General features: G+C 47.6%; 1 protein-coding gene across 3 annotated transcripts in view; it reads left to right on the top strand.

Moving 5' to 3' along the window:
- The window catches only part of NUAK1 (NUAK family kinase 1), a 71590-nt gene extending 53285 nt beyond the window's left edge, over positions 1 to 18305 (top strand). For all 3 annotated transcript variants that reach the window (XM_081822339.1, XM_081822341.1, XM_081822340.1), the window contains exons 5-7: positions 8609 to 8728; positions 10712 to 10844; positions 13636 to 18305. In XM_081822339.1, coding sequence (XP_081678465.1) covers positions 8609 to 8728; positions 10712 to 10844; positions 13636 to 14789 — 1407 coding nt within the window. In that variant the 3' untranslated portion in view covers positions 14790 to 18305. The remainder of the gene's footprint in view (positions 1 to 8608; positions 8729 to 10711; positions 10845 to 13635) is intronic.
- The last annotated feature ends 6900 nt before the right edge of the window (positions 18306 to 25205 follow it).

Raw genomic sequence — 25205 nt, 5'->3', positions numbered from 1 at the left:
GCGGCTGCGTCCTGCCCTGGCTGGTGGATGCAGGGAGTCATCTCAGTTCCCTTCCAGTCCTTCAATTCGACCAGCATTTATCGATCTCCAACTACATGCCAGGCCTCGATCTTCGTGCTGGGAGAAAAAGATGACAAAATACAGTCCCTGTCCTCAGGAAGCTCATAGTCCGCAATCATCACTGTAAAAACACCTACAGCCGTAACATATTGCGTGTGTATGTCCTGTCATGTTTGCCTGCTATCGCTTACCTTTAATCTTCACAACCCTATGAGGTGAGCGCCGTTATTGACATCATTTCGCAGATAGGGAAAGCGAGGCACAGAGAAGTTAAGTAACCAACCCGAGGTAACACAGCAGTAAGTGGAGCTGGGTTTGAGCCCGTGTGTGTCTGACTCCCGAGGGCTTGAGTTGCCAGTGGGTCCCCAGGTTATGTAACAGTTGGAACTCTCTCCCTGCCAGCCTTCTGTCCCTGCCGCGCCGTGCCTTCTCCTTCTCTCCCGACCCTCCCAGCCCCCGAACCAGCCGTGGAACTGGGCAGCTGGCTGTGGTGGTATGTGCTGCTGGGAAAGGAGCAGACCGTCCGGTGAGGGGGTTTACTGCCACGGAGAGTGTTTTTGCTGGCTGCTGCTGCAGTTGAAGCAAGCTCTCCTGGCCCACGGGGTTCAAGCACCTCCTGCGGAGCACTCTCAACATCCTTTTGATCACGACTGCAAAATAAGCAAATACGGTTTCAAAATAAACGGAGCTCGCTGCATGGGTTTCATTATGAAATGGCCTCAGTACTCCTGACACCAGGGGATCCCTCTAATTGGCCACCAGTGACGTTAGTGCCTCATCCCTGGTCCCCGGACAAAGCATGGGAACGACCTTGCATCGCCCCCTTTCCTGGTTGCTCTTGCGCTCAGTGGAGGGGGTGGGGTGCATCACAGGGAGCCTGTTGCCTTGCTCCGAGTTTGGATTAACACTGTTTGCAGATCATGGCGGCCACCATTAGTTACCATTGTCCTTTGAGAGGATCCTCGAAGTCACGTCAGGATGACCTCTTGTTTTTGCGAGTCGTTGACCTCTTTCTGTGTTAGTCCATAGAATACGGAGGAAGCAGTTGGTCAAAGCAGTTTTTCCTAGGATCGGGAAGTGAGATCTCAAGGTCTCTCCCTTTCTGGATTATTCTAGCAGGAGGACTGGCTGTCCAGTCAGAAAATTCCCTCCTGTGTGGCTTCCTAGCTGCTTGCCATGGGAACCCCACTTCATCCTGTTTCTGCGACTATAAAACGGGGTAACAGTGATGCTCACAGACTTGCGTTCAGGACTAAACAAGATACCCCGTGTTTAGCTTCATACACTGCTGAGCACTGTGCGTGAGTCAAGATCAAGAGCGGTGGCTTTGGAGTTGGGTAGCCTGCGATTTGAATTTGAATCACGACTCTGTCCCTGACTAATGGCAGTGTTTTGGAGAGATGAATCCCCTGTCTCAGTTTTCTGGTGCATCCAGTAGGGATGCCAGTCCTGACTCTGGGGGTGGTTGTCTATTCGTTCATTTTCTCAGTGAGTATTTCCCGAGCAGTTATGTGCGTGCCCTGTGCCCAGAGTGCCTGGGGAGTCAAGGGCAAATGTGAGGATTTTAGTGCACAGAGCACTTAGCACTCAACTCTCAGTATCCAAGGTCCCTGCGCCAATTGTTGGTCACCAGAGAGGACTTTGAACAGGGAGTCAGCTGTCGTGAAGGTGCCTGGGTCCTCGGGAGTGGTGGCCAGGCCACGGCTAGAGAACTGGGTGCTGGTCTGAGGGGCACATTTCTAAGGGTTTGTGTCATCCACCCTGGTAGCTTTCTCTGCAGATTCTTTCTGCCACCTGCCTCCGGAGCTCTCCAAACAAAATGTAGTCTTTACAAGGCCTGGAATGTGAGCCTCTGGCTTGGGGATTGGGTTCTGTGGGACAGTGTGACCTCTTGGTCCCATGGTGTAGTCCCAGAAGTGATAAGGCACATAGCTTCCTATGGAGTCATAGAATTTCCCAATGGAGGAGAAGAATAGTTAGAATTCTGAAAGCAATTGTGCTGGGAACAATGCCGCAGGAGCCCTGGGGAATGGCACATTTGAATGAGCAATGGGGTAGTGGTGTTGGGCCTCCCAGCTCCCAGGACCACGTCCTTCCATCTGCGCTCCCTGTCCATTGTATAGATTAATAGCAGACACACAGAACATTATAAAAATTGAACTTTCACTCATGTTTTTTTTTTTTTCCTCCTTGTCTTTTCCTTAAGAATCTCTTCTCCTGGGGGAAGAATGAAGCGGGGGAAATCGGAGGGGTAGACGAACCATGAGAGACGATGGACTCTGAAAAACAAACTGAGGGTTCTAGAGGGGAGGGGATGGGAGGATGGGTTAGCCTGGTGGTGGGTATTGAGGGCACATTCTGCATGGAGCACTGGGTGTTATGCACAAACAATGAATCATGGAACACTACATCTAAAACTAATGATGCAATGTATGGGGATTAACATAAGAATAAAAAAAAAAAAGAAAAAAAAAAAAAGAATCTCTTCTCCTGGCATTTCCCAAGGTAAAACGCACACGTGCCTGCACACACACACAGAAACCAAACCTTCCCATTCCCCAACACGGGTTCTTCCTTTTGCTTGTTCAAGGGATGCTGCTAGGATCTGAGAATCCTAGAGCCTGATGAACATTGAGGGTCATTTTCCAGCCCCCTCGCTCAAATGACGGAGGCCCTGTAGGTCTAGGTGACAGGCCCAAGGTCACGCGCAGGGAATCAGCGTGGGCTTATTGTGTCTCTGTTTCCTTGGAGTGTGGCCCAGTGCTTGCCACACAGTAGGTACCCTTAGGTTGTTTGGGTTTGGGGTGAAGGGATGACAGCCAGGAGGAGAACTCCCGTGTTTGACTTCTGGGCACATTCTCTTTCATCATCTCACACGCATTTCCAAGATTTTTTTAAAAACTCATTTCAGCTGGTGTTGATTTGTCTTCCGGCTGTGTCTGCCCGGCTCTTCCTGACTCAGCATTTCGCTGGAAACATATTTAGAAAGGGCATCGGCAGCAAAGGCAGCAGACACGTGGCCAGACACCGGCCTCCATGTTCAAGCGAGCCTTTGGCATCAGCGTCTGGCTCCAGGGGCGGGCAGAGAAAGCAACGGGATATGAGTAGCCAGGTCCCTCTTGGAGCCCCCTCTGGTGCCTCTCTAGCCGCGGTTCCATCTTCTGTATTCCAAGGGTGGGAGGCCTGTAAAAATGCTACTGGTTTAAACTTGTCGCATGTCACTGTAGTTTGGTGTGAGCCGTGTAGCTTGTTCCTCCCCTCTTCTCAGCCTGATGCTGATTTGCAAAGAGCACATCTGGCATTGGAAATTATTTATCTGGCCAGGGCGAGAGGGCGTGGCTTCTAAAAATATTCACATAGTCTGTCGGCAGAAAGAATGAGAGCAATGTGCTTCTTTGGGTTGCATTCCGTACTCCGGAGAAGCCTGCTAAAGCCTCTGCGGAGTAAGCCTATGTCTACGAAAATAGATACCCAGCATTGCATTAATTCGCAATTAATAAAAATGGGCCAGATTCACATCCCACTCTCTGGGAGAATGGAATGCCGACAATTCCCATAGAAGGGTCCTGTAAAAATGTCTTACAATAAGAAGAGGTCCAAGCACTGGGGTCAGCTCGCCTCCTCAAAGAGGGCTGGGAATTTGGTGAGCTCCCAGGGCTCAGAGTAGAGGGGCAGAGGGGAAATGGCCTGTTGCCCCTGATGACAATGGAATCGCCGCTGCTGCGGACAAGAAAAGCAGCTTTGAATGGCCAGGGCTAAGATGAGCTAGAAATCTCAGAGGCTGAACAAGGCCAAACGGGGCAGCTCGGGATATGGCCCCTGGGCTTTGATTATATGCGTGTGAGAACTCTGCATTCTTGCATTAATTAACCCATCGGTTTGTTTGTTCATTCATCCATTTATGTATGTGTTTGTGTACACGTGTGTATCCACGCATGCCACATTCTCTCCTCTATTCCTGCACTTACGCAGTCAGCAAACTGGGTGTCTCCTGGGGGCAGGATATACTCGACCACAGATATTTACTAAGTTCCTACTATGCACCCGGCCCTGTGCAGGATGCTGGCATTCCAGGTCCTTATCATGGAGCTCGGAATCTTGAAGCTGTTCAGCCAGCAGTAACAAGGGGCCAGGAGAAGGATATGGAGATGAGTGAGGAAGATAAGGTACCTGCCTTAGTGGACTTAGAATTCCACTTGGGGACACAAGCAGCAGACAAATAAATACAGAATGTAATTGTCTGGTGGCGAAGAGAATCCGTGCAGAGTGAGGGCGGGGGCTCGCAGGTGCTTTTAGCTAGGGTGGTCAGAGAAAGCAACTTGCGTAGGACTCACACTCTTCAAATCCACTGAGCTCTCTCTGACTCCCTGGCCTTTGCACACATGGATCCCTGTGCTTGGTATGCTCTTCCCACTGCTCTTTGCCTGCCCCTCCTTTCAGTCTCAGCTTGAATGCCTCTTCTTCCAGGAAGCCTTCCCTGATCCTCCTTTCTCGGCAGGGCCACATGGCCCTGCTATGTGCCTCATAGTGCCCTGTGTAGTGTTCTGGAAGCATTAAGCAGGAAGTGGGGCGTCTGTTAACTATAAACGGACCAAAAAGCCTTTCCTGAGGCAGTGGTGAGTCGTGACAGGTTGCTCACTGGGGTCCCCTGAGAGGCTGCATCCTGGAGGTACCCTCAGTGAAGAGCTTCCCCGGATCGCTTGGGGTCGATCATTTCCCAGCTGGTACTGAAGCTGGAGCAGGGAAGGATTAATTAACTGCCGAAGTTCAGTGCTGGTAAGAGGTAGGGCTGGGATTTGAACCCAAACCCTCAAACCCCGCATCCTTTACTTCTCCCATCGTGCAGTGCAGCCTCTCACTCTGGGCATGCCTATTCCAGAAGTGGGTGACAATAATTCCTCTGGGCTCTGGGGTGGGCACTGGGTCTTAGCAAATAATTGTTAAGCAGACCAAACCACCAGCAGTGACTTGCCGTCATCTAGAATCAGCTGGTACGGGGACTGTTCCAAGGGCTTTTCATCCCTGTTTTTCAGTCCCCACACAGTTTTCTGAGGTGGGTTCTGTGATTATTCCCACTTTGCAGATGAGGAGACTGAGTGACTTGGCAGGGCCCGCCCATCACCCAGGAGGGCCAAGTCCAAGGCTAGCCCCAGGTTCTTCTGATCTGTCCAGCCCACTGTACTTCCTCTCAGACACTGCAAAAGACCATCAGCCCTTCACTTATATTATTGACCTCCTGAGGGTTTTCCCCCAGCGTTTACCCACCCGCATCCGGATACTTCCTTTTTCATCCGGTGAGCTCACAGCGATTATTCACAGAGATCTGAGGTTAGCCCCCCTTTAGGTACTGCGGAGAAGTGGACCCATGGAATATTTATCCTTTCGCGTCTGGCTTACTTCACTTAGCTCAGCGTCTTCATGGTGCATGTGAGTGTTGTAGTGAGGCTAATTGTTTGGAGATGTGAAGAATCACTTCCTACTTTGTCTTTCTAACTCTGATTTTTATCCAGCAGCACACACCTCTAGAACGGCTTGGTAATAACAAAAACTCCAAAAATTAAGGACCTGAGTGTTGGCTTCTCAGATCCTTTCCAGAGCCCAGGCTGAATGGGGTATCAGCCCAGTGTGGGGACATGATTGGGAGCCCGTAGCAGGCAGGGGACAATCCCATCATTAGCAAAAATGCAGAGTAGTTACCTTTCTCCGGAGGTTACTCGTGTGTCAGCAAAGTATGACTTTCATTCAGGTATTTTGTTTTATTATGTTTAAAATCACTGTTTCCCCAATTTCAACTTTTTCAAATTTCCCAAATTTCTCTTCTTTCGCTCTTTGGCTTTCGCCTTTCCCTCAAACCTTCTGTGTTCTTTTACTTAATATTTATATTTAGTGCAGTTCCCTTCTAAAAAGTATATTTATTTGAGGAAGAAGCTTTAAAATAATTACCTGAAATGGAAAAACCAGTGTCGTTTTGAGTATCGTGAGGTTGATAAAGCTACTATTACGGATTTAAGGGTGGGAAGCAAAGATTTCTCGAGGCCAATTTTTCTGTGCCAATGAGTGTTCCAAGCATTTTACATACTTTCCATCATTTAATTTTCACTACAACACTGTGGCAGTCAGTGCTCTTCCTACTTCCACTTTACAGATGAGAAATTGAGACGTTGAGAGGTTTTATACCCAGTGGCCATTCCTGCTCTCCTGGTCAATAGAGGCTCCGTAGGGCGTGAAATCTTAGAGCTGCCGCCCGAGTTTAGGTGGTTCAAGGTTTGAGAACTGTGTGTGTGTGTGTGTGTGTGTTGATTGATATTCCTTTTCCACTGAAGTGCCAAGAACACAGACTAATCTACATTTCTATGAATCTTCTGTCAGCGGCAAATGACAGTTTTACTGGGAGAGGCTGATAAACATCAGTCTGTGGAGATGGGAGTGGGCCCTAACATAAACACGCTTCTCAGGACGGCTGCAGAGAGAGCAAGCGTGCCCGGACTGGGAGCACTCTGGTGCGAGTGTGTGCGTGCAGGGATTTGCACGCTGCGGTGGTGGGTGCCTCTCACAGGTGTGTGTATTTGGAAGCCGCGGACATCGTGCATCGCGGGGTGGCAAGGGGATGTCTCCCCCCGCCCCCGGGCCCCGCACAGTGTTGGGGCCTCGCCTTGGCTGCGCTCCCCGAGGACAAAGCCCTGGGACGTGCTCCCAGGCTGTGGCCATTCCATTCCTTTTCTGATGGACAGGGCACACTTCATAAGCTTCCAACCAACTTCCTACAAGTGAATCAGAGGCCTTGCTAAGAAAGTGGAATTCCGGGCAATTAAATGCAATCTGAGCCTGGAGAATGCATTTTCTGAGGCTGGTTATACACCAGCTGCTTTCAATGCCATTCCATTCATTCATTCAGGGGCGACTTTTAGAATAGGCTTATTCTGGGGCTGCATTCAAAAGAAAGCCTCAGCACCATCGGGGCTGGGCTGCTCGCTGGGCATGTGAATTACTCAGCCTATTTATAAGCCTCCAGTGGAAATCCGCACGGAGAATGGCAGAAGCCCACAGTGGCTCGTCTCAGGAGGCTGGAGTGAAGGCTTGGAGGCACGGCTTTACGTTGCTGCCTGCTAGTCAGCTCTCCTGAGATGCCTCATCACATCTCCCTAAACCCCACTTTCCTGATCTGCTTAAAAAATGGAGGCAAAATAGCCAGAACATGAAATTTGCCATTTTAACCATGTTTAGCTGTACAGGTCAGTGGCATGAAGTATATCCACATTGTTGTGTAAATGGGCTTAGATCAGAGAGGGTGAAGCGCTCAGAACAGGGCCTGATCATTGGAGGTTGTTCAGTAAGCGGTGACTAAGTTTCTTCTTCTTCTGCATATTCTGTTAGTTGGCTTGTGCTTTTCAAAGTGTTTTGCCTGTTCGAGTGACAAGTATTTCTTGGTGGGGGCAGGTGCTAAACAGTGGATGACACAAAGATGAGGGAAAATGTGGAACATGCTACCTGCTTCAGGGGACTCAGAGTCTAATGGGCAAGGAGAATTTATTATTTATATATGTGTGTGTGTGTATGTTTATATATGCTACATATGTGTATACGTACATACGTATGTATATATATGACGTGTATGTATGTGATTATATGTACTTATGCACACAAGCGCGCCCGCATACACTCACACAGGGAAGGGTACTGCCATAAAGGATAATGAATAAAACACTTCAAGAAACCAGGAGAGAAGAGAGTGATTCCAAGGGGTGTGCAGTACGAAAGAAGCAGGGTTAGGTAGAGCATTTGTATGGAATTCGAAGACTTAAAGGTTTACGTTCATGGTCTCATCTTGAGTGATTGATTTTTTTTTTTTCTCACACTAATACTACGGTCCAGAACAGGAAAGGATCCTGGGTTCCCATTTTCTGGTGGGTAAACTGAGGCTCAGAGTAGCTAAGGGACCTGTTTCCATGTCACACAGATGGCTAATGGCAGAGTTTGGGCTGATATATGGTGACTCAAAATCTAGGACTCTGGGGTCCTAGATTTCACCTGGGCTCACGAGGTTGGCAAAATAGACTTCTGGGGAGAGTGGGGGTGGGTGAGAAGGGGTTGGTATCAGTGATGTCAGTCACGGTTTTCCAAAGTGTGACTTTTCGAAAGTCACTGTGGGTGCAATGTGATTTTAGGGGGGCTACAGATGGGCACTTCCCAGATTAATAGCTGTGTACTGTCTTGTGCGTCGGAAACGTCAAGGCTGTGATTCTGTGGCTGTTTCCCAGAGCGGGTCTAAACTGAAGTGAAGGTCAAGTCCATGCAGGGAGCGGTTTTGAGTAAGTAAGAGAACATGTGTGCAGATCCAGCAGAATCTGTTGTGGACACCAAAGATTGTGGCTGGGAGTCACTGGCCCAGTCCTGTGGGTGGACTGGTTCTTTTATGGAGACTAAGGACTGGAGAAAAAATGGTGACCCAGCTGGCAGACCCACCCAGGTGCCCTAGTGCTCAGATGATTCAAGGTAGGTACCCCCTGGAATGCTAACCGGCCTCTCTGGGTCTTGCTTCTCTTTGCAGATTGCTGACTTTGGACTTTCCAACCTGTACCAGAAGGACAAGTTCTTGCAAACCTTTTGTGGGAGCCCACTCTACGCTTCTCCTGAGATTGTCAATGGGAGACCTTACCGGGGGCCAGAGGTGAGCAAGTTGCTGGGGTGTATGGGGGTGGGGGTGGGGGAGCAAAGGGAGGAGGGAGGGCAGGAACTGGATATAAGAAATACTTCAAACAAACAAAAAGGCAAGCAAGTGGAGAAAGCTTTTCCTTATATGATTATAAAAGCCACAATATAGACACGTGGGAGAAAATTTGAAAAATCTAGAAAATGAAGTTACCTGCAATTTTCCCCACAAGAGATACCCACTTAATATTTTTGCCACTTTTCTTTTAGACTTTTTTCCAGTGTCGATCTCTGCATTTCAAAAAATAATGGCAATCATTATATACACGCGTATACATATGTGCATGTGGCCTTTTATTGACTTAAAATTATATTGTGACATATTTTGAATTTGTTATTACTAAAAAACGTGGTTTCTGAGGATGATATAATTTTTATTTTATGAATATACCATAATTTAATCAATTCCCTAGATTTAGACAGATTGTTTTCAGTTTTTCCCTGTTAGAACAAACCAAAAAAACAAGCAAAAAACCCCTAACTCTGCAATGAATATCTTTTTGCATATATCTTTGACAGCATGTATCTTCGATTAAGGAAACATAGGTTTTTTTTTTAAGATTTACTCATTTATTTTAGAGAGAAAGAGCATGAGTGGGAGGGTCAGAGGGAAGTGGAGAGAGAGAATCCCAAGCAGACTCTGCAGGACCTGATCCCAGGACCTGATCATGACCTGAGCCAAAACCAAGAGGCAGATGCTCAACCGACTGCACCACCCAGGCTCCGCTAAGGAAATACAGTTTTAATCGAACCTTCTAATGCACGAGAAATTCATTTCTTTATGTGCTTAAAGCTCTCAGGACCACTGTAAGAGATGTGTATGTGGAAATGCTATTTTGAAAATGGGTGAGTTGCGAGCGATTATGCTCTTTAAAAGGATGGTTCTCTTTACAGAGAGATCCATCCACTCCTTATCCTTTAAAGAGCAGCTGCTCGGTGGGTTGAAATGTTTCCCTCCAAATATTTATCTGTTGGAGAGTGTTTGAAGGCAGGGCTGGAGGGTGAAGAGAAGGATGCCAAGGGCCTCTACCAATTGCAGTGAAGAGAAAGTCTTTCTAAAATAAGAATGTAAGGGAGGAACATTGGATTCCATTTACAACACTCTAGAAACCTGATACTGTCCATTTATCATAGGTAATGAATGTTTCTTTGATCTTTGATGATCTCGCTCTGGGGTTCTAAGCTGGCGGCCTGTGATCTGGCTAGCAAACATGCTTTATCTGGCCACATTAGTCTTTCTAAAAGAAAATGGACCAAACATTCAATAATTGGGAGACTTTGCATTAAAGTCTGGTTTCTGACTTCCCGAAAGGATCTAGCAGTGCCGGGCCTACGTTACTGTGTGGCAGCAGTTAGCCAAGGGGAGGCTGCCTCCATCAGGTGGATCCATGCACTCCCACGTCGTACCCCACATTCTCTCTTGCTTTGTTCATCTTGGTTGCGTGCCTGGCTCTTGTAAGCATTTGAGTTGGCAGCCCCTGATCCATTTGAAGAAGGTGCAGGAAGGCATTGGTGCCTGGATTTAGAGTGAACAGCCCCGTGTCCCAGTCCGGCACCCATCCTGGAGGCAGAGAGGGGCTCTGGAGAAATCAGTTAGCTTTCCTGTGCCTCAGTCTTCCCATCTGTCAGATGGGGTTGAAAATAATCCAGGCCCTCCCTGTTTCACAACATCATACTGAGGATCCAAGGAGATAATCTTTTTAAGAAAGTCCTTACACAGATTGGGACTCTTGGTCTCTGAGATGGAAAGGTCGGGCTCTGCAGCAGCTGACAGCCGCACCGCGTATCAATTGTCAGGCTGCAGTGGGAACCCATCCGCTGAGTGCTAAATTCAGTTCCTGGGGTCGTTGGGGGTGGCTGCTCACAGTCTGTGATCTAATGGATCGGAAGGCATCCCGGAACCTGCTTCTGAGCTCCTGTATGTCCCGTCTCTCTGCTCCAGGTGGACAGCTGGGCCCTGGGCGTGTTGCTTTACACTCTAGTTTACGGAACAATGCCCTTCGATGGTTTCGATCACAAAAACCTCATTCGGCAGATCAGCAGCGGAGAGTACCGGGAGCCTACGCAGCCGTCAGGTGCGTGCCCTCGGAGGCTCAGGGATTGAGCGGGAGTGGTTGGCTTATTTGAGTGTGTAGCTCACACTTTTTTGCTTTTGTTTTAACATCTGCAAGGAATCTCCTGCTTTTCCTCTTCTTTTTCTCTCCAGATTTTTGCCTTCTGGCAAAGCTGGCTTGCTAGGCTGCTCTGCCCAAACCTTCCCAAATGGAATTTCTAGAACAAATGTCCTCTACACCAGGCAACCTAGGAGTCCTGTGTGCTTGCTGTGTGAACTTGGGCAAGTCCCTTACCATGTGGATTCAGTTTCTCCACTATAAATTCACATTTTGGAAGAGATACCACATAAAGTCCTTTCTAGTCTACGTGGTTATATATACCACCTTCATTAGACTCAGGGCCATGAGGGTGGCAACTGCTCTTTTTCACCACTGTGCCCCCAGCCAGGGGCATGGCCCATGGGCGCTGTTTCATTATTCAGTATTTATTGCTATAACAACTCTATCCCCGACCTCCCCCACCGCCCTGAGTCAACTTGATGGTTTAAAGAACAACTAGGTACCCTGTCTCTCCATTCTCTGGGTTGGCTAGAGCTCTTCTGGCCATGCTTGGGTTGTTCCTACCGTGACATTTGGATGGCAGCTGGGCTGGGTCTGACTGGGGGACAGCTGCTCAGTGCTCCTCCACATGGGCTCCCTCTCCATGACATGCCTCTCCAGGCCCCTCTCTCCAGGAGGAATCCTCGACTTCTTCCACAGCAGCTCAGGGCTCTAAGGTGGAGGAAGAAAAAACTTCCAAGCCTTCTGTGCTGGGCAGGCAGATAATGTCACTTCTGCCACGCTCTATGGGTCAAGGCAACCAAGATCATAAGCTCCACCTCTTGCTAGGATGATGTGATGTGTGGATGGAAAGTGTGTGTCCACATGGTCATCTTTGGAAAGTAGTTAACGCAGACCTTCCTATGTAGACATGCTGCCCACGCGTGCACACGCACAGCTGATTTCTCATTCTTTGCGGTAGTTACATTTCACAAAGTTGCTATGAGCACGGAGTGAGTGAATACTGAGACCGCACTGCTCCTGGGGCAAATACAGGGCTCAAGCTCTGGTCACAGTACTGTTGTCAACTGATCAATATATAACCTTGTGTTATGTATATTTCTGTCCAGAGACACCTCATTTAAAACATCCCGTTGACTCATTCACATCAGACTCACAGCCAACAGCGCTGTGACTCATGCCTGAACGAAGCCTATCTAACACACGCACTTTCTCCGTAAGGCACATCACAGCCTTCTCGAACTTGGGAACCATAGTTAGCACGTTGGGCCATTTTACACAGTGAAATCACCAACAAAAAGGTCAAAAGTGTGAAAAACATGGACTATACAGGCTGTGAGAAGTACACCTGTTTACAGCATGAGAGTGGAAACAAGAAGGCAGGGAGGCGGCACCTCCTTCGACCTCAGGTGGGAACACACGTGCTGCGCTGGGGGTGACTCAAATTTTTTGCCACTTTGCAAATGGACACAAATGACAGGGAGAGTGAGTGCCCGGGTATTGATTTTGGGGCTACAAATACATTTTAGTGAGCAGGAGAATTTATAATACAGAATCTGTGAATAATGAATACATACACATATATATATATGTATGCATACGCATTCTTTTTTTTTCAATAGACCAGCCTGGGTTTTTGTTTGTTTGTTTGTTTTGTTTCTTGTTTTTTGTTGTTGTTGTTGTTTTTTGAGAAATTTCAGGTGACCCAACCAGTACCAACACAGCTCCTGGCACATTGCAGGAATTTAGAAAATATTTACTGAATGACTGAAGGAACATCCTGTTACTTTTCAGGGGTGCAGCTCACCCCTGATTTCATTGCCTGACCCCTGCCAGCTACTCATTAGTCCACATAAGTGGCTGAGGGGGAGGTGGCGCCTTCCCAGGATATAATTCACCTCCCTTTGGGGGAGCACAGTTTAATCTTATAAGTCAATTTATAAGCTGTGAGAGTCAGTTGGTTCCTGTGGCCTCCTCAACATCCCTTCGGGGCTTTCCCCTAATTCTCTGGCAGCCGAAATGTGCACATGGAATGTCTCAGCCAGGGCGTAAGCGGATAGCAGATCTAGATGAGCTCTCTGAGCTGACGGCTCGGTAGGCTGCAGCTTACGTCAGAGAGGGAGAGGAGGTGAGCTCGCTGGGCGTGGGTCTCAGCACCTGGCAAAAGCCTGGGGTAAGGCCAGCCTTGGGGATGGCACCTCTCACTGCCCACGTGTGCCATCCTTCTCTCTTTCCCTCTTTGATAAGGAGCCTCTTTCTCACCGTCTCAGCCTTAGATGTCCTTTTCATGCCGACACACTTTCCCCATGACCTTGAGCACTGCGTGTTTATACAAGCCCACCTTGGAGGACTACAGAAAAGCCAGGGTCACCTCCCCCTGGTTTCCCTTTTGGTAAAATAACATCCACCGAAGGAATGGTGGGGCCCTGCTTGGGGTCGGGTCTGAAATCTGTTCCAGTTCCCTGGCCTTCCCCATTTAATGAAGATCTGAGTTGATGGAGAGCTCGGTAGTTCTAGAACAGTCCTTCGTTTCTGTGGAAAAACATGCCAGGGTGTGACCGTGCCCTGGCCTGTGGTTGTGTCCCGATGATGCTTTCCGTGTACCGTCTGGAAGGCTTTGGCTCCTGCTCCCTGGTGCGGCAGGACCAGGTCTCCTGCCAGAGTGCACGTGTCCCCTCACCCCTGCAGCGTCAGCCCCGTCAAGGCCAAAGGCTTCCATGTGACGCATCCTTCTTTTTCTCTTGTGCCACAGATGCCCGAGGACTCATTCGGTGGATGCTGATGGTGAACCCCGATCGCCGGGCCACCATTGAGGACATCGCCAACCACTGGTGGGTGAACTGGGGCTACAAGAGCAGCGTTTGTGACTGTGATGCGCTCCACAACTCTGAGTCGCCGCTCTTGGCTCGCATCATCGACTGGCACCACCGTTCCACAGGGCTGCAGGCTGAGGCCGAAGCCAAAATCAAGGGCCTGGCCAAGCCCGGGGCCTCCGAGGTCATGCTGGAGCGGCAGCGGTCCCTGAAAAAGTCCAAGAAAGAGAACGATTTTGCCCAGTCCGGCCAGGACTCGGTGCCCGAGAGCCCATCCAAGCTGAGTTCCAAGAGGCCCAAAGGGATCCTGAAGAAGCGAAGCAACAGTGAACATCGTTCCCACAGCACTGGCTTCATCGAAGGCGTCGTGAGCCCTGCCTTACCCTCTGCTTTCAAGATGGAGCCCGACTTGGGCCGGACCGCCGTGCCCCTCCCAAGCCCCCCTGAGGCGGAGGTGCCAGGCAAGCTCAGCCCCAAGCAGTCGGCCACGATGCCCAAGAAGGGCATCTTGAAGAAGACCCAGCAGAGAGAGTCAGGTTACTACTCGTCCCCGGAGCGCAGTGAGTCCTCGGAGCTGTTGGACAGTAACGACGGGCTGGGCAGTGGCCTCCCTTCCCCCAGCCCCCCGGACCCCGCCAGGGGGACGTCCCACGGCCTCTCGTGCCGCAGGAAGGGCATCTTGAAACACAGCAGCAAGTACTCAGCAGGGACCACGGACCCGGCCCTCGTCAGCCCTGAAATGCCCACACTGGAATCCTTGCTGGAGCCTGGCGTCCCCGCCGAGGGCCTCTCCCGGAGCTACAGCCGGCCCTCCAGCGTCATCAGTGACGACAGCGTCCTGTCCAGCGACTCCTTCGACTTGCTGGATTTGCAGGAGAATCGCCCTGCCCGCCAGCGCATCCGCAGCTGCGTCTCTGCTGAAAACTTCCTCCAGATCCAGGACTTTGAGGGGCTCCAGAACCGGCCCCGACCCCAGTACCTGAAGCGGTACCGGAACCGGCTGGGAGACAGCAGCTTCTCCCTCCTCATGGACATGGACGATGTGACTCAGGTCTACAAGAAAGCGCTGGAGATCTGCAACAAGCTTAACTAGCTCCCCGGGGGTGGTGGGGCTGGGTTGTGGGTGGGTTCGGGGGAGGCGTGGGAGCAATGACTTGTGCTAGTGAGCTGGTTACCTCTTTGCTGGCCTGTGACAATATGCTGAGAAAGGATTGGTGCCATCTTGGTTGGCCCAGTTTGCAGCCTTGAGCCAACACCTGAAAGGGAGAAGTGGGCTCTCTGCCAGTCCTGCCAACTGCCAGTCAGAATTTGGGTCCTAACTGGCATTTACTTTGTGGCACCTCCTAGAGGACCAGCTGTCCAGGGGAGGTGGTGTTGGCCAGCACGAAGAGGGTGGGGAGGAAGCATATGGGAGAGGGAACATATCCCTAAAAGTCATCCAAATGCTTCTGGAGGAAGGGCAAGAGAGACTGGGGCCATCTGCCTTGGATGAGCTCAGAACTTGCTTCTTCCCTCCTCACATGAGCTGGCTTGGTCTGACTGCATGGGGTTGGCAAGTAGATTTCAGCCACCTGAACTTGCATCGGTGATCGATTGATAGTGGCTGCTGGGTGTGCTGGTGTGAGTAGCCTAGACGCATGGGAAGGAGTGCTGTGATTGAATAGCAATGGCTGCCTTGGGAAAGGGAAGGGGGGCAGTAGCACTCATGCCATGCGGTGGCCATCCTTGACACGGCTAAGCCTTGAAAGTGTTGGGTTGAGGCATCCTGTGGGATCTATGCTTGTCTTTCATGCCACTCACGTGGCCTTTGTTAATTTGCTACTCTACCTGGAATGGAAGACAGGGTCTCGGGCAGAGTGAGAATGCTCTGAACACTGCTAAGGACTTAAGAGTCAGCCCGTGGTGATTTTTGGGCTTCTTGCTGTCTCCCACTTCTTTCCTGATGTCTGCCTTGCTCTTCAGCACAATCTCCCGAGGATGGACAGGGAAAAGAATGGTGGTGTCAGAGGTCAAAACTCTGGTGTGTAACAGAGCTTGGGACCCTCTGTGGTCTTTGTGCAGATGAATGGAAATTGATCCACACCAGCAAGAGGGCAACTTGTCAATTTCTTTAACATCTCACTGTTAACTGGAATGCTGCCTCTTGGGTTCTCACCTGCATGAATCAGATGTGACGCTGTCCACAGTCTCCAAGGAGTAACTGGCTCAACCATTTACCCTGTTTACTAATAGCAAACGGTTTCCCCATCCACCAAGTGTAGAATCCACAGAGGCGGGCGAGTTTGCTTCTAGGGAGTTAGTGTGTAGGTGGGATATTTGGATGAGGAAAGGAAGGTAGGCATAAGGTGCTCCCCCCATATCTAGGGATTCTGTCATGGGTTTGAAGTCCTAGACTCTGGGGGAAAAGAAAGTTCCACCCATTCAAATGAATAAGGTGTTGAAAGAGCACAGTGGGTTGGGAGGAAGCATACAGAAGAGGGAATATTTCCCAAGAAGCCAGCCAGATGGTTCTGGAGGAGGCAGGAAAGAGGTATAGCAGGACTCTTATCATAAAAAGTAATATAACTAGGTATTCAACTTCTAGACACCCAGATTACAGGTGGTAAGATGTCAGTCCCACAATGGGACATCTTCAGATACTGGGTTTGGAATTCATGGTCTCATTGGGGAATCTGGGATGCCTTCAGATCCTACTGGCCTGGGCAAATTGAAAGCCTTGTTTCAAGATGGTCGACCTCTGCTAGCTACAAAAATATATAAGGAGGACTAGTCTTGGGGGGGGGTATTTTTGGGAAAACCAACAGACAACAAACAGTTATAGGGAGATGCGAAAGAATTCACCGTAAGGCACTGAGAACGTTCATTGGAGTGAAACTGTCCTTTTCCTAAGGAGATGGCTCCATTTCTCCCCTTGTCACCAGCTCTGGGGTTGTGGCTTTGTGCACGCCTTCAGGTCAAGCTGAGTGGTGTGTTATGGGAAGCTCCTCCATTTTCTTTCTTTCAATTGCACCTCCTTCCTGAGCTCCGATATAGGTTCAAAGGGAAAAAAACTCTGTAGTTAGCAAATTGTGTGTGTGGGAAGTGTGGGTGCGTGGAGGGCATCTTGCAGCCTCCAAGCTCCCCATGCCTTGTCTCATTTTATGTGATCTGTTCCGGACAGCACCTATTGCCCCACGGCTGGTCCCGCATGCATGGCAGCTGGCCAAGTTCGTAGCTGTCAATACGCCTAAGGTATAACACCTACCTACTGGGTGATGTGTTTTTTCCTTTCGCCAAGTGATTGTGTCTGTTTAGTATTTTCCATCCTTCTAAAATGACACTATTAAGGAAAATCATTCTATTTCTCCCCTTCCCCCCCGAAAAACCCCACACATGCATGTTCTCTTTTGTCCACCAACCCAGACGGTGGATTGTGGCAAAGACCGTCCTCCACTCAGAGGCCGAGGGTCTGAGTTGAGTCCTGCTGTGCTGCTAACTAGATGGTGGCCTGAGGCACCTGCAGTGTTTGGGAAGCTAAGTTTTCCCTTTAATGAGAGCTGGAGGGGGGGCGACTAGCCCATCTCTCAGGCCCCCTGCCTGCTTCTGACATTCTGCTAACATCCTCTGATTCTACATACTGTGTGTTGACTCTGTCCTTTCAAGGAAAAACCTGGACTAGAGACAAAAGCCCTGACGCGTAGCTCCCTGCTTCCTGATTAAGTGCTATCATCCCTACCAGCCGATCCCCAACCAAGGAAGTCATGCTTGATTCATTTCCATGGAATTACAAGTGAGAGACACTTTTATGACCTGGTGGACCAAGCAGGAGATTCCATGTCAGCTCTCCTGGTCCTTTCCTGGCCTCTGTGGGCCTTTCTGTGTCTTAGTTTACACATCTGCCAAAGGAGTAGAATTATACTTCTTTTTACAGGTAAATTTTAAGGCATGATCAGTTTTCAGGAAGTGCTTCAAGACCCTAGGCGGAATGAAAATGCTGGTGCTCCCTGACTTTCCATCCCTGTTATAAGGCGGTGCTTCTTCAGATGATGGGGAGCACCTTCCAGGGGGAAATTCAGGGGAGTGTCGCCCTGGCCTGCTGTCTTGAGTACAAATGTGAATGATCAACTGACTGCTTATTGCCAAACTGGAGATGTTCTGTAGGGATTTACTGGCATGGTATCATTCCTAGAAGAAAAAGAAGAGAGAGAGAGAGAGAAAAAAACTTGACTGCACATTTTTTTTTTTTTAATCCGTGTTGTGACTTTTATTTAATTTCTATTTTTTTTTTGTTTTGGTAATAAAAAGTTGACTTTTTTATTTGAATTTGTCTTTTTTTTATTTATTGGTCTGAAAGACATTTCAAAGGTATTATAATAATATATTGGTGTAATTTAATTGGTGCAACATGCTTTACGGCTCCAGTCAAAATTGGTCTTTGTTCATTTGATTGGTTTGAGCCCAGAACAGCCTACAGGGGGGAAAAAGCTGGATAACCACCCAAAGTGTTTGTATTTTCATTGGAAACTGACTTTTGTTCTGTTTTTCGTTTCGTTTCGTTTTTTTTTTTTTTTTTTGGTTTTGTTTTGTTTCCGTTTTTATTTTTAAATTAAATAAATTGCAATGAACTGAACTGAACTGGGACCCTGCTTCGTTATTTGGTTGTTTTCCTCTTAGTTAAGGAAGTAAATGACAGAGTGGGTATAAGTAACAGAAACCCACCCAAGCTAGCTCAGGCACAGAGGGGGAATTTATTTGAAGTTTTTGGAAAGGGAAATGCAGCTAGCAGGGCAGCAGGAACGAGAACTGGAGGAGGAGGAGCCGAGAGAATGACAGGCCCTTTTTTCTGCTCCTCCTTGCACACCGGCTTTCTCCTCCTCCTCCTTTTGTAGCCTAGCTTTCTCCCTGATTTTATGACCCACCTTGGTTTACCTCACAGCTTCCAAATTTACATGTTCTCAGTTCTGAGTTCCAGAAGAGACGACTGACTGGGTTGCTTCAAACTGGACTAGAGACAGTATCGAAAGTTAATAGCCAGTCATGCTCTCTCGTTCTGGTTCAGCTCCTTCTGGCTGTCCCTTCTTCGGCAGCCCCCTCTGTTCCCAGGGCAGCCAGGCTGCTAATCTGATTGCTCAGAGTCCAAGATCAATGGGCATTATTTCCCAATGGGAAAAGCCACTGCCCTGCCTCTGATAAAATGGCACCCTGAGTCCCATTTTACCACTATTCCTTGCATGAACAGACCCTCCAGGAAGCTCTTAGAAAGAGGGTATATAATAGGGTAAGACTGGATCCCAGTTACAATAGCAAATGACATCAAACCCTACCCTAGTATCAAACATTAGAGTCACGCTCTGTGCTGAATAGCAGTGTTTGGGGATCCGTGTAAGAAAAGTCTGACTTTGCAAAGAAATTGCAACTTACACCCCTTATCTGGTCTACTGGGAGAACATCTGACACAGCTTGTCACATTTAGCAAATAAAACCACAGGACATCCAGTTAAGCAATGGATGATTTTTTTTTTTTAAAGATTTTATTTATTTGAGAGAGAGAATGAGAGAGAGCATGAGAGGGAAGAGGGTCAGAAGGAGAAGCAGACTCCCCGCTGAGCAGGGAGCCCGATGCGGGACTCGATCCAGGGACTCAGGATCATGACCTGAGCCGAAGGCAGTCGCTTAACCAACTGAGCCACCCAGGCGCCCAACAATGGATGATTTTTTAGTGTAAGTATGTCCCATGCACTATTTGGGTCATGCTTATACTAAAAAAAAAAATTATTTATCTGAAATTCAAATTTAAATGGGCCTCCTGTATTTTATCTGGGAACCCAATCTGATGGAGTTTATTTGGCTAAAATGACCAGGCACCTGATAAGGTTGAGGGTTGGGGAATGGATGTTTATGATGTGGCCTGCCGAATTAGGACCTGTCTGTCTGTGCCTCTCCAGCTGGGCTGCAGTGGGAAGAATATCTCAATTCCGATTTGGACTTGCTGATTGTTAATGAGGCAAACTGCTTCGTGTCTTTGTGCCTCTGTTTTCTCATCTGTCTGATGGGTACATAGATTGCTACCTTTACCCAACTTTAATGGGTCCATGAAGAAGGAAAGAGCTAATTTCTACAAAGTTGCCTTCAGTGTAAAACTCATTATGAATGGGAATCCATAATCCTTTCATTACAGAGCAATAGTCACTGAATATAAGGGATAGGGAGGAAATAGGAGCAGCTGGAGGGGCATGGCTTACATGCCAACTGATAGGTTGGTGAGGTTAATGAGAAGTGGTCACTTTAAGGAGGAAGATTGAGAGAACTAATATTTATGGAGCTTCTTCAGGGTGCTCACTTCATCCTTACTCAGTGGCGAGTGGAAGAAACCTAGCTCAGACCATGTGAAGTAACAAGACAAATTTACTGCTTCATGTAACTGGGAAGTCTAAGGAATATGTCTCAGGCACAGCTAGATCCAGGGGTTCAAGAGATGCCATTGGCCTCTTTTTCACTCACTCTCCCTGGATGTGGGTTTCATTCCTAGGCAGGCTCTCTCCACATGGCGGTAAGATAGCTTCTGGTAGTAGTGCTGTTATGAGGTCCTTTAAGTGTGTGATCCTGAAGTCAGAGAGAGATACTTACTATCCCAGCATTTATGTGCCAAGGAAGGAGTGTGATTGGCTTTGCTGGGGGTCACGTGTCTCTCTCTTGCCTACTCATAGGGTCCAGATGGAGAGATGCTCTGATTGGCCCACCTGGATCATGTGCCTACCCTTGTGGTATACTTGAATGATCGCTCCTTCAGTATCACACGAAGTCAGGGGAGGGCGGCTCTGCCAAAGAAGGGATGCAGAGCTAATGAAACAAAGTTATACCTTTTGGGCCTCGATTTTGTCATCTATAAAATAGCATTACATAATCCCTGGCTTTCAGAGTTCTTTCTTTCTTTTTTTTCTTTCTTTCTTTCTTTCTTTCTTTCTTTCTTTCTTTCTTTCTTTCTTTCTTTCTTTCTTTCTTTCTTTCTTTCTTTCTTTCTTTTTCTTTCTTTCTTTCTTCTTTCTTTTTTAGTAGGCTCCATGCCCAGTAGTGGAATCCAACATGGGGCTTGAACTCATGATCCTGAGATCAAGACCTGAGTTGAGATCAAGAGTCAGATGTTTAGCCGACTGAGCCACCCAGGTGTTCTGACATTAGAAGATTTCTAATTTATACCGATAGTGTCAGGAAAGACAACAATATAAAACTATAGGGAGCAGATATATTCATTAGGAAGATTTTAGTTGTCAAATTAGTTATAATATGAGAAAATCCAGCTGAAACTGGTTTAAGCACAGAAAAGGTTTTATTAGCTCATATACCTTGAATTTTAGAAATAAGGTAGATTTCATGGTTACTTAGATCTAGTGGGAAAATGGACAATAAACAAACAAATAACCCCTCCCTAAAACAACAGATTATAGTAAGTGCTATGAAGGAAATGGACAGGGTGCCGAGATAGAGAATTAAGGGAGGAGGAACCTTTTGCAGAAAGAGTAGTCAGAGAAGCCATCTCTGGAGAGGTGACATTTGGGCAGAGATTTGAAGAATTAGCTATATGAAGAGCGAGTATTCCAGGCAAGGGGAACTGTATATACAAAGGCCCTGGGGTCTTCAAAACAGAGCTTTGTAGGGTTAATTTCTGGTCCATTGGCATAGGACAACCACGGTTCAGGGAGTGTGGTGTTTTGCTAAACATATGTGGCCAAGTTCTCACGTGGACTGGCTATGATCATCTAGGACTTTGTGTAGCCTTAATTACAAATGGCCGTTTCCTGTGACAGGTGGTCCCCAGATGAAATACATGCCATGATGTGCAATTTTAAATAAGAATATGTTTCCACAGCAGAAATTCACTGCCAATTTATTGAAATTTATGGAGAAGATGTTTTTAATCCGCACAATCATGCGAAGCTTGGGGCATGCAAGTGGAGCCGCAGTGGTGCTCTGTGAAGACCAGAAAGTGCAGACTAAGGTTTTCATGTCACAAAACCTGCCCCAAGCTGTCACAAATGTCTGGCTCCAGTGGGGACTTGTGGGGGAAATGAGCAATCAATATTTTTAAAATTGTGCCAATCCTTGTCCTAGTGATGAAAAATTTATGGTGCTCATCTCCACCTGACTGGGAAGATGCATTGTGTCTTGACCTGCTAGTTTTCCCATCCACTCCCTGTGCTAGTTTCCATTTGTGCTTTAGGCTGGATAGGCTCTATTATGCTAAAGTAACAAGCCCTGAGATGGCAGTGGCTCAGTATGATAAATGATTATTTCTTACTATCACCAAGTCCAGTATGTGTTGGGCAACTCTCTTTATCCTGTCTTCTCCGCGCAGGCACTCAGGGACCTGAGCTTCATCCATCCCGTGGGTCTGCCATCTTGGCGTCCTCTGTTTCTAGCTGTGCAAATGGGGGATAGAGAGAGCACAAGTGAGTACCTTTCAAGGGTCAGGCTTGAATGTGGGAACATCACGTGTACCCTTCTCCTCCTGGCTGCAACTCAGTCACCTGACCCCAGCCTGACTTCCTGGGAAGTCTTTGAGTCCGTAGTACTTAAAAAGTGGAAAATATAATGGAGTCAGATGGACACATTGCAATGGCTCTGTCACAGCTTCTGTCTGCTTCCCACAGGGAAGGGCAGCATAATATCAACAGATATTAACTGAGTGTTTACTGAGCTGCAGGCAGTGTGCTTACCCTTTACATGAATCATCTCTTCTAATGCTCCTTTTATGTTTTAATATTCCCTGATCTCCATTTTTACAGATGAGGAAACAGTGTTGGAAATGTGTAGTATCTTGCCGAAGTCACCCAACTAGTAAATGTGGAGCTGGAATCAAATACAAGCCTGGCTGACCAGCTTCTGAGCCCAAGCTCTTAACTGCTCTGTTGTGCCCCTGGGATGATCCTTAGGTCAGACTCCTTGATCATAAGCCCCATCTTGTCACCATCCTTGTCCATGTAAATGGCATTTTCCTGCAGGAGTTAAGTGGACATCATCAGGGATGATGACATCGACCCAAGTCAATGCACTCTCCAAACAAATATGGTGTCAGGTTCTAGAAGATTCAGTCTCAGTAGATAAAATGAATAGAATTGGTTCAGGTTTCTAGAGTGGAATGGGATGAAGGAGTGAGTCTTTCTCCATCCTGAGCACATGCTGTGGGGCAGTGGGCCCAGTGGGCTGGGTTTCTTCTGTCCAAATCTGTGTACTCACACACACCCAACTGTGCTCTATACGTTCTCTCCTGTGCTGATGGGCCTCAGGGGAGCCCCATTTCTGGGGACTGACAGCTCAAAGCAACTGCTTTAGAGCCATATGGAAACACAGGAGGCCAGGCTGGCTGTACGGACCCGCCTGGTATCCGGCATTGCAACAACTTCCATCACAAAAAACAGAACGTTGCCATGTCTTCAAAGCCCAGAGCAGGGTGATGATACAGGCATGATCTCAAATCCGATTTCCAGAGGAACACCTCACTGTCAGATGAAACTGAGGGTGGGGAAGAGCTCATTTTGGAGGCAGCTGGAGAAAAGAGGCTCCAAGAATATAGCTATCCTGAGAAAGTCCTTCAAGTAGGAATTTGTGAATCACTGAAGCTGAGAAACATCTGATGCAGCCATGCCTGGGGTATTCCAGAAGCTTCAGCCATTAGGCTTTGGCACCCAGACAGAAGGATGTGTGCAGAGCAGAAAGCCAGATGCAGACCTCTGAACCAGGCTCACTGGTCAGCTCCTAAGAGGCCATGCTTGTGGGTTCAGTCTCTATGCGGTACAGATGGTTCCTGGGAGTGGAAGCTGCTGAGACTGGCTTCTTATAAACATGGAAAGCTGGGCACCATGGTGATAAAGGAAAGAGTTATGGATGCGTGGGAAACATTGACTCCCCTTTTCAGAGAAACAACTCATAATCACATGCTCAGATCCTTTTGGGATCCAGAATCGTGGGATGATGCTGCCCATGAGGCTAAGCTGGAGCTAATGAGAGTGCATATGGACATGTGCTTCTATGTCCAGTGCACTGGTGGAAAGAGAGTGTGGGGAAATGCATCCTGGCTCTTCACATTTCCACCGGAAGTGATACTATGGTGCGGGGCTCATGTCTCATGGGACAAGTCACACGGACGTATCCCGTCTTTGAAGAGGGACAGGGAAATGTAGTCTTATTCTGGGACAGTGGAAATGCCAGGTGAACAGCACAATAGGCAACCATCTCTTTCCTGAGCGAACACTTTGGAGGGGGAAAAAACTCATTTTCTATCCTGGCATTTACTGTATTTTGCATGACTTTTCCTTCTCTCTTCATCACCACAACCTAGAGGGCTACGGGCTATCATTCCATTATCCACACAATTATGAAAAAGTGTCTTTTTTAAAAATAAACTTTATCGAGGCATAATTTACATACAATAAAACATACATGAATTTGGTTTTGAGGAGTATTGAAATATGCGTGTGTGCCTGCGACCACCACCACAGTGAAGATCTAGAACGTTTTCACCATCCAAAAGTCTTTCTAGTGCTTCTTCCCAGTTTGTCCATCCTCCACAGCTTTGGTCTCAGGTAAACTACCAACCTGCCTTCTGACACCATTTCATATAAGTGAAAGCATATGGCATGTACTCTTTTGTGTCTAGCTTCTTTAATTCAGCACGGTATCTTGAGATCCATCCATGTGGTTGTAAGTAGCTCTAGTTCATTCTTTTTTATGGCTAGGTGCTGTTCCATTGTATGAACATACTACAACTTGTTATTAAAATAAAGCCTCGGGCGCCTGGGTGGCTCAGATGGTTAAGCGTCTGCCTTCAGCTCAGGTCATGATCCCAGGGTCCTGGGATCGAGTCCCGCATCGGGCTCCCTGCTCCTTGGGAGCCTGCTTCTTCCTCTGCCTCTCTCTCTCTCTATGTCTCTCATGAATGAATAAATAAAATCTTTAAAAAAAAAATTAAAATAAAGCCTCTCGCAACATTTGTGTAAAAAATCCTTATGTGGACATATGTTAGCATTTTCTTGGGTAAACACCTAGGAGTGGAATTGCTGGATTATATGGTACATGGGCTTAACTTTAAAAGAACCACAGAGTTTCCCATAGTGGTTGTACTGTTTGACATTATTACCAAAAACACATAGAGGAGAGTTCCAGTTGCTCCACATCCATTCCAACACTTGGCATTGTCAGTCTTTTAAATTTTAGTCATTTTAGTGAGTATGTAGTATCTCATTATAGTTTTAATGTCAATTTCCCTGATGGCTAATGATATTGCGCATCTTTTCAGGTGCTTTTGGGCCAAATATCTTCTTTTGTTAAGTGTCTCCCCAATATTTTGCCCACCATTTTAGAAATTTGGTTGATCATCTTCATATTATTGAGTTGTGAGAGTTCTTTATATATACTAGACACAGGCTTTTGTGAGATATATATTTGCAAATATTTTTTCCCATTCTGTGGGTTTGCCTTTTTATTTCTTGTCAGAGTGATTTGAAAAGCAGATGTTTTGAATCTTAACAAAATC

Source organism: Leptonychotes weddellii, chromosome 5 (genome assembly GCF_054177405.1).
Source record: "Leptonychotes weddellii isolate Sample4059 chromosome 5, ASM5417740v2, whole genome shotgun sequence".
NCBI classification, from domain to species: Eukaryota; Metazoa; Chordata; class Mammalia; order Carnivora; family Phocidae; genus Leptonychotes; species Leptonychotes weddellii.
This window is presented reverse-complemented; position numbering and strand designations above follow the sequence as displayed.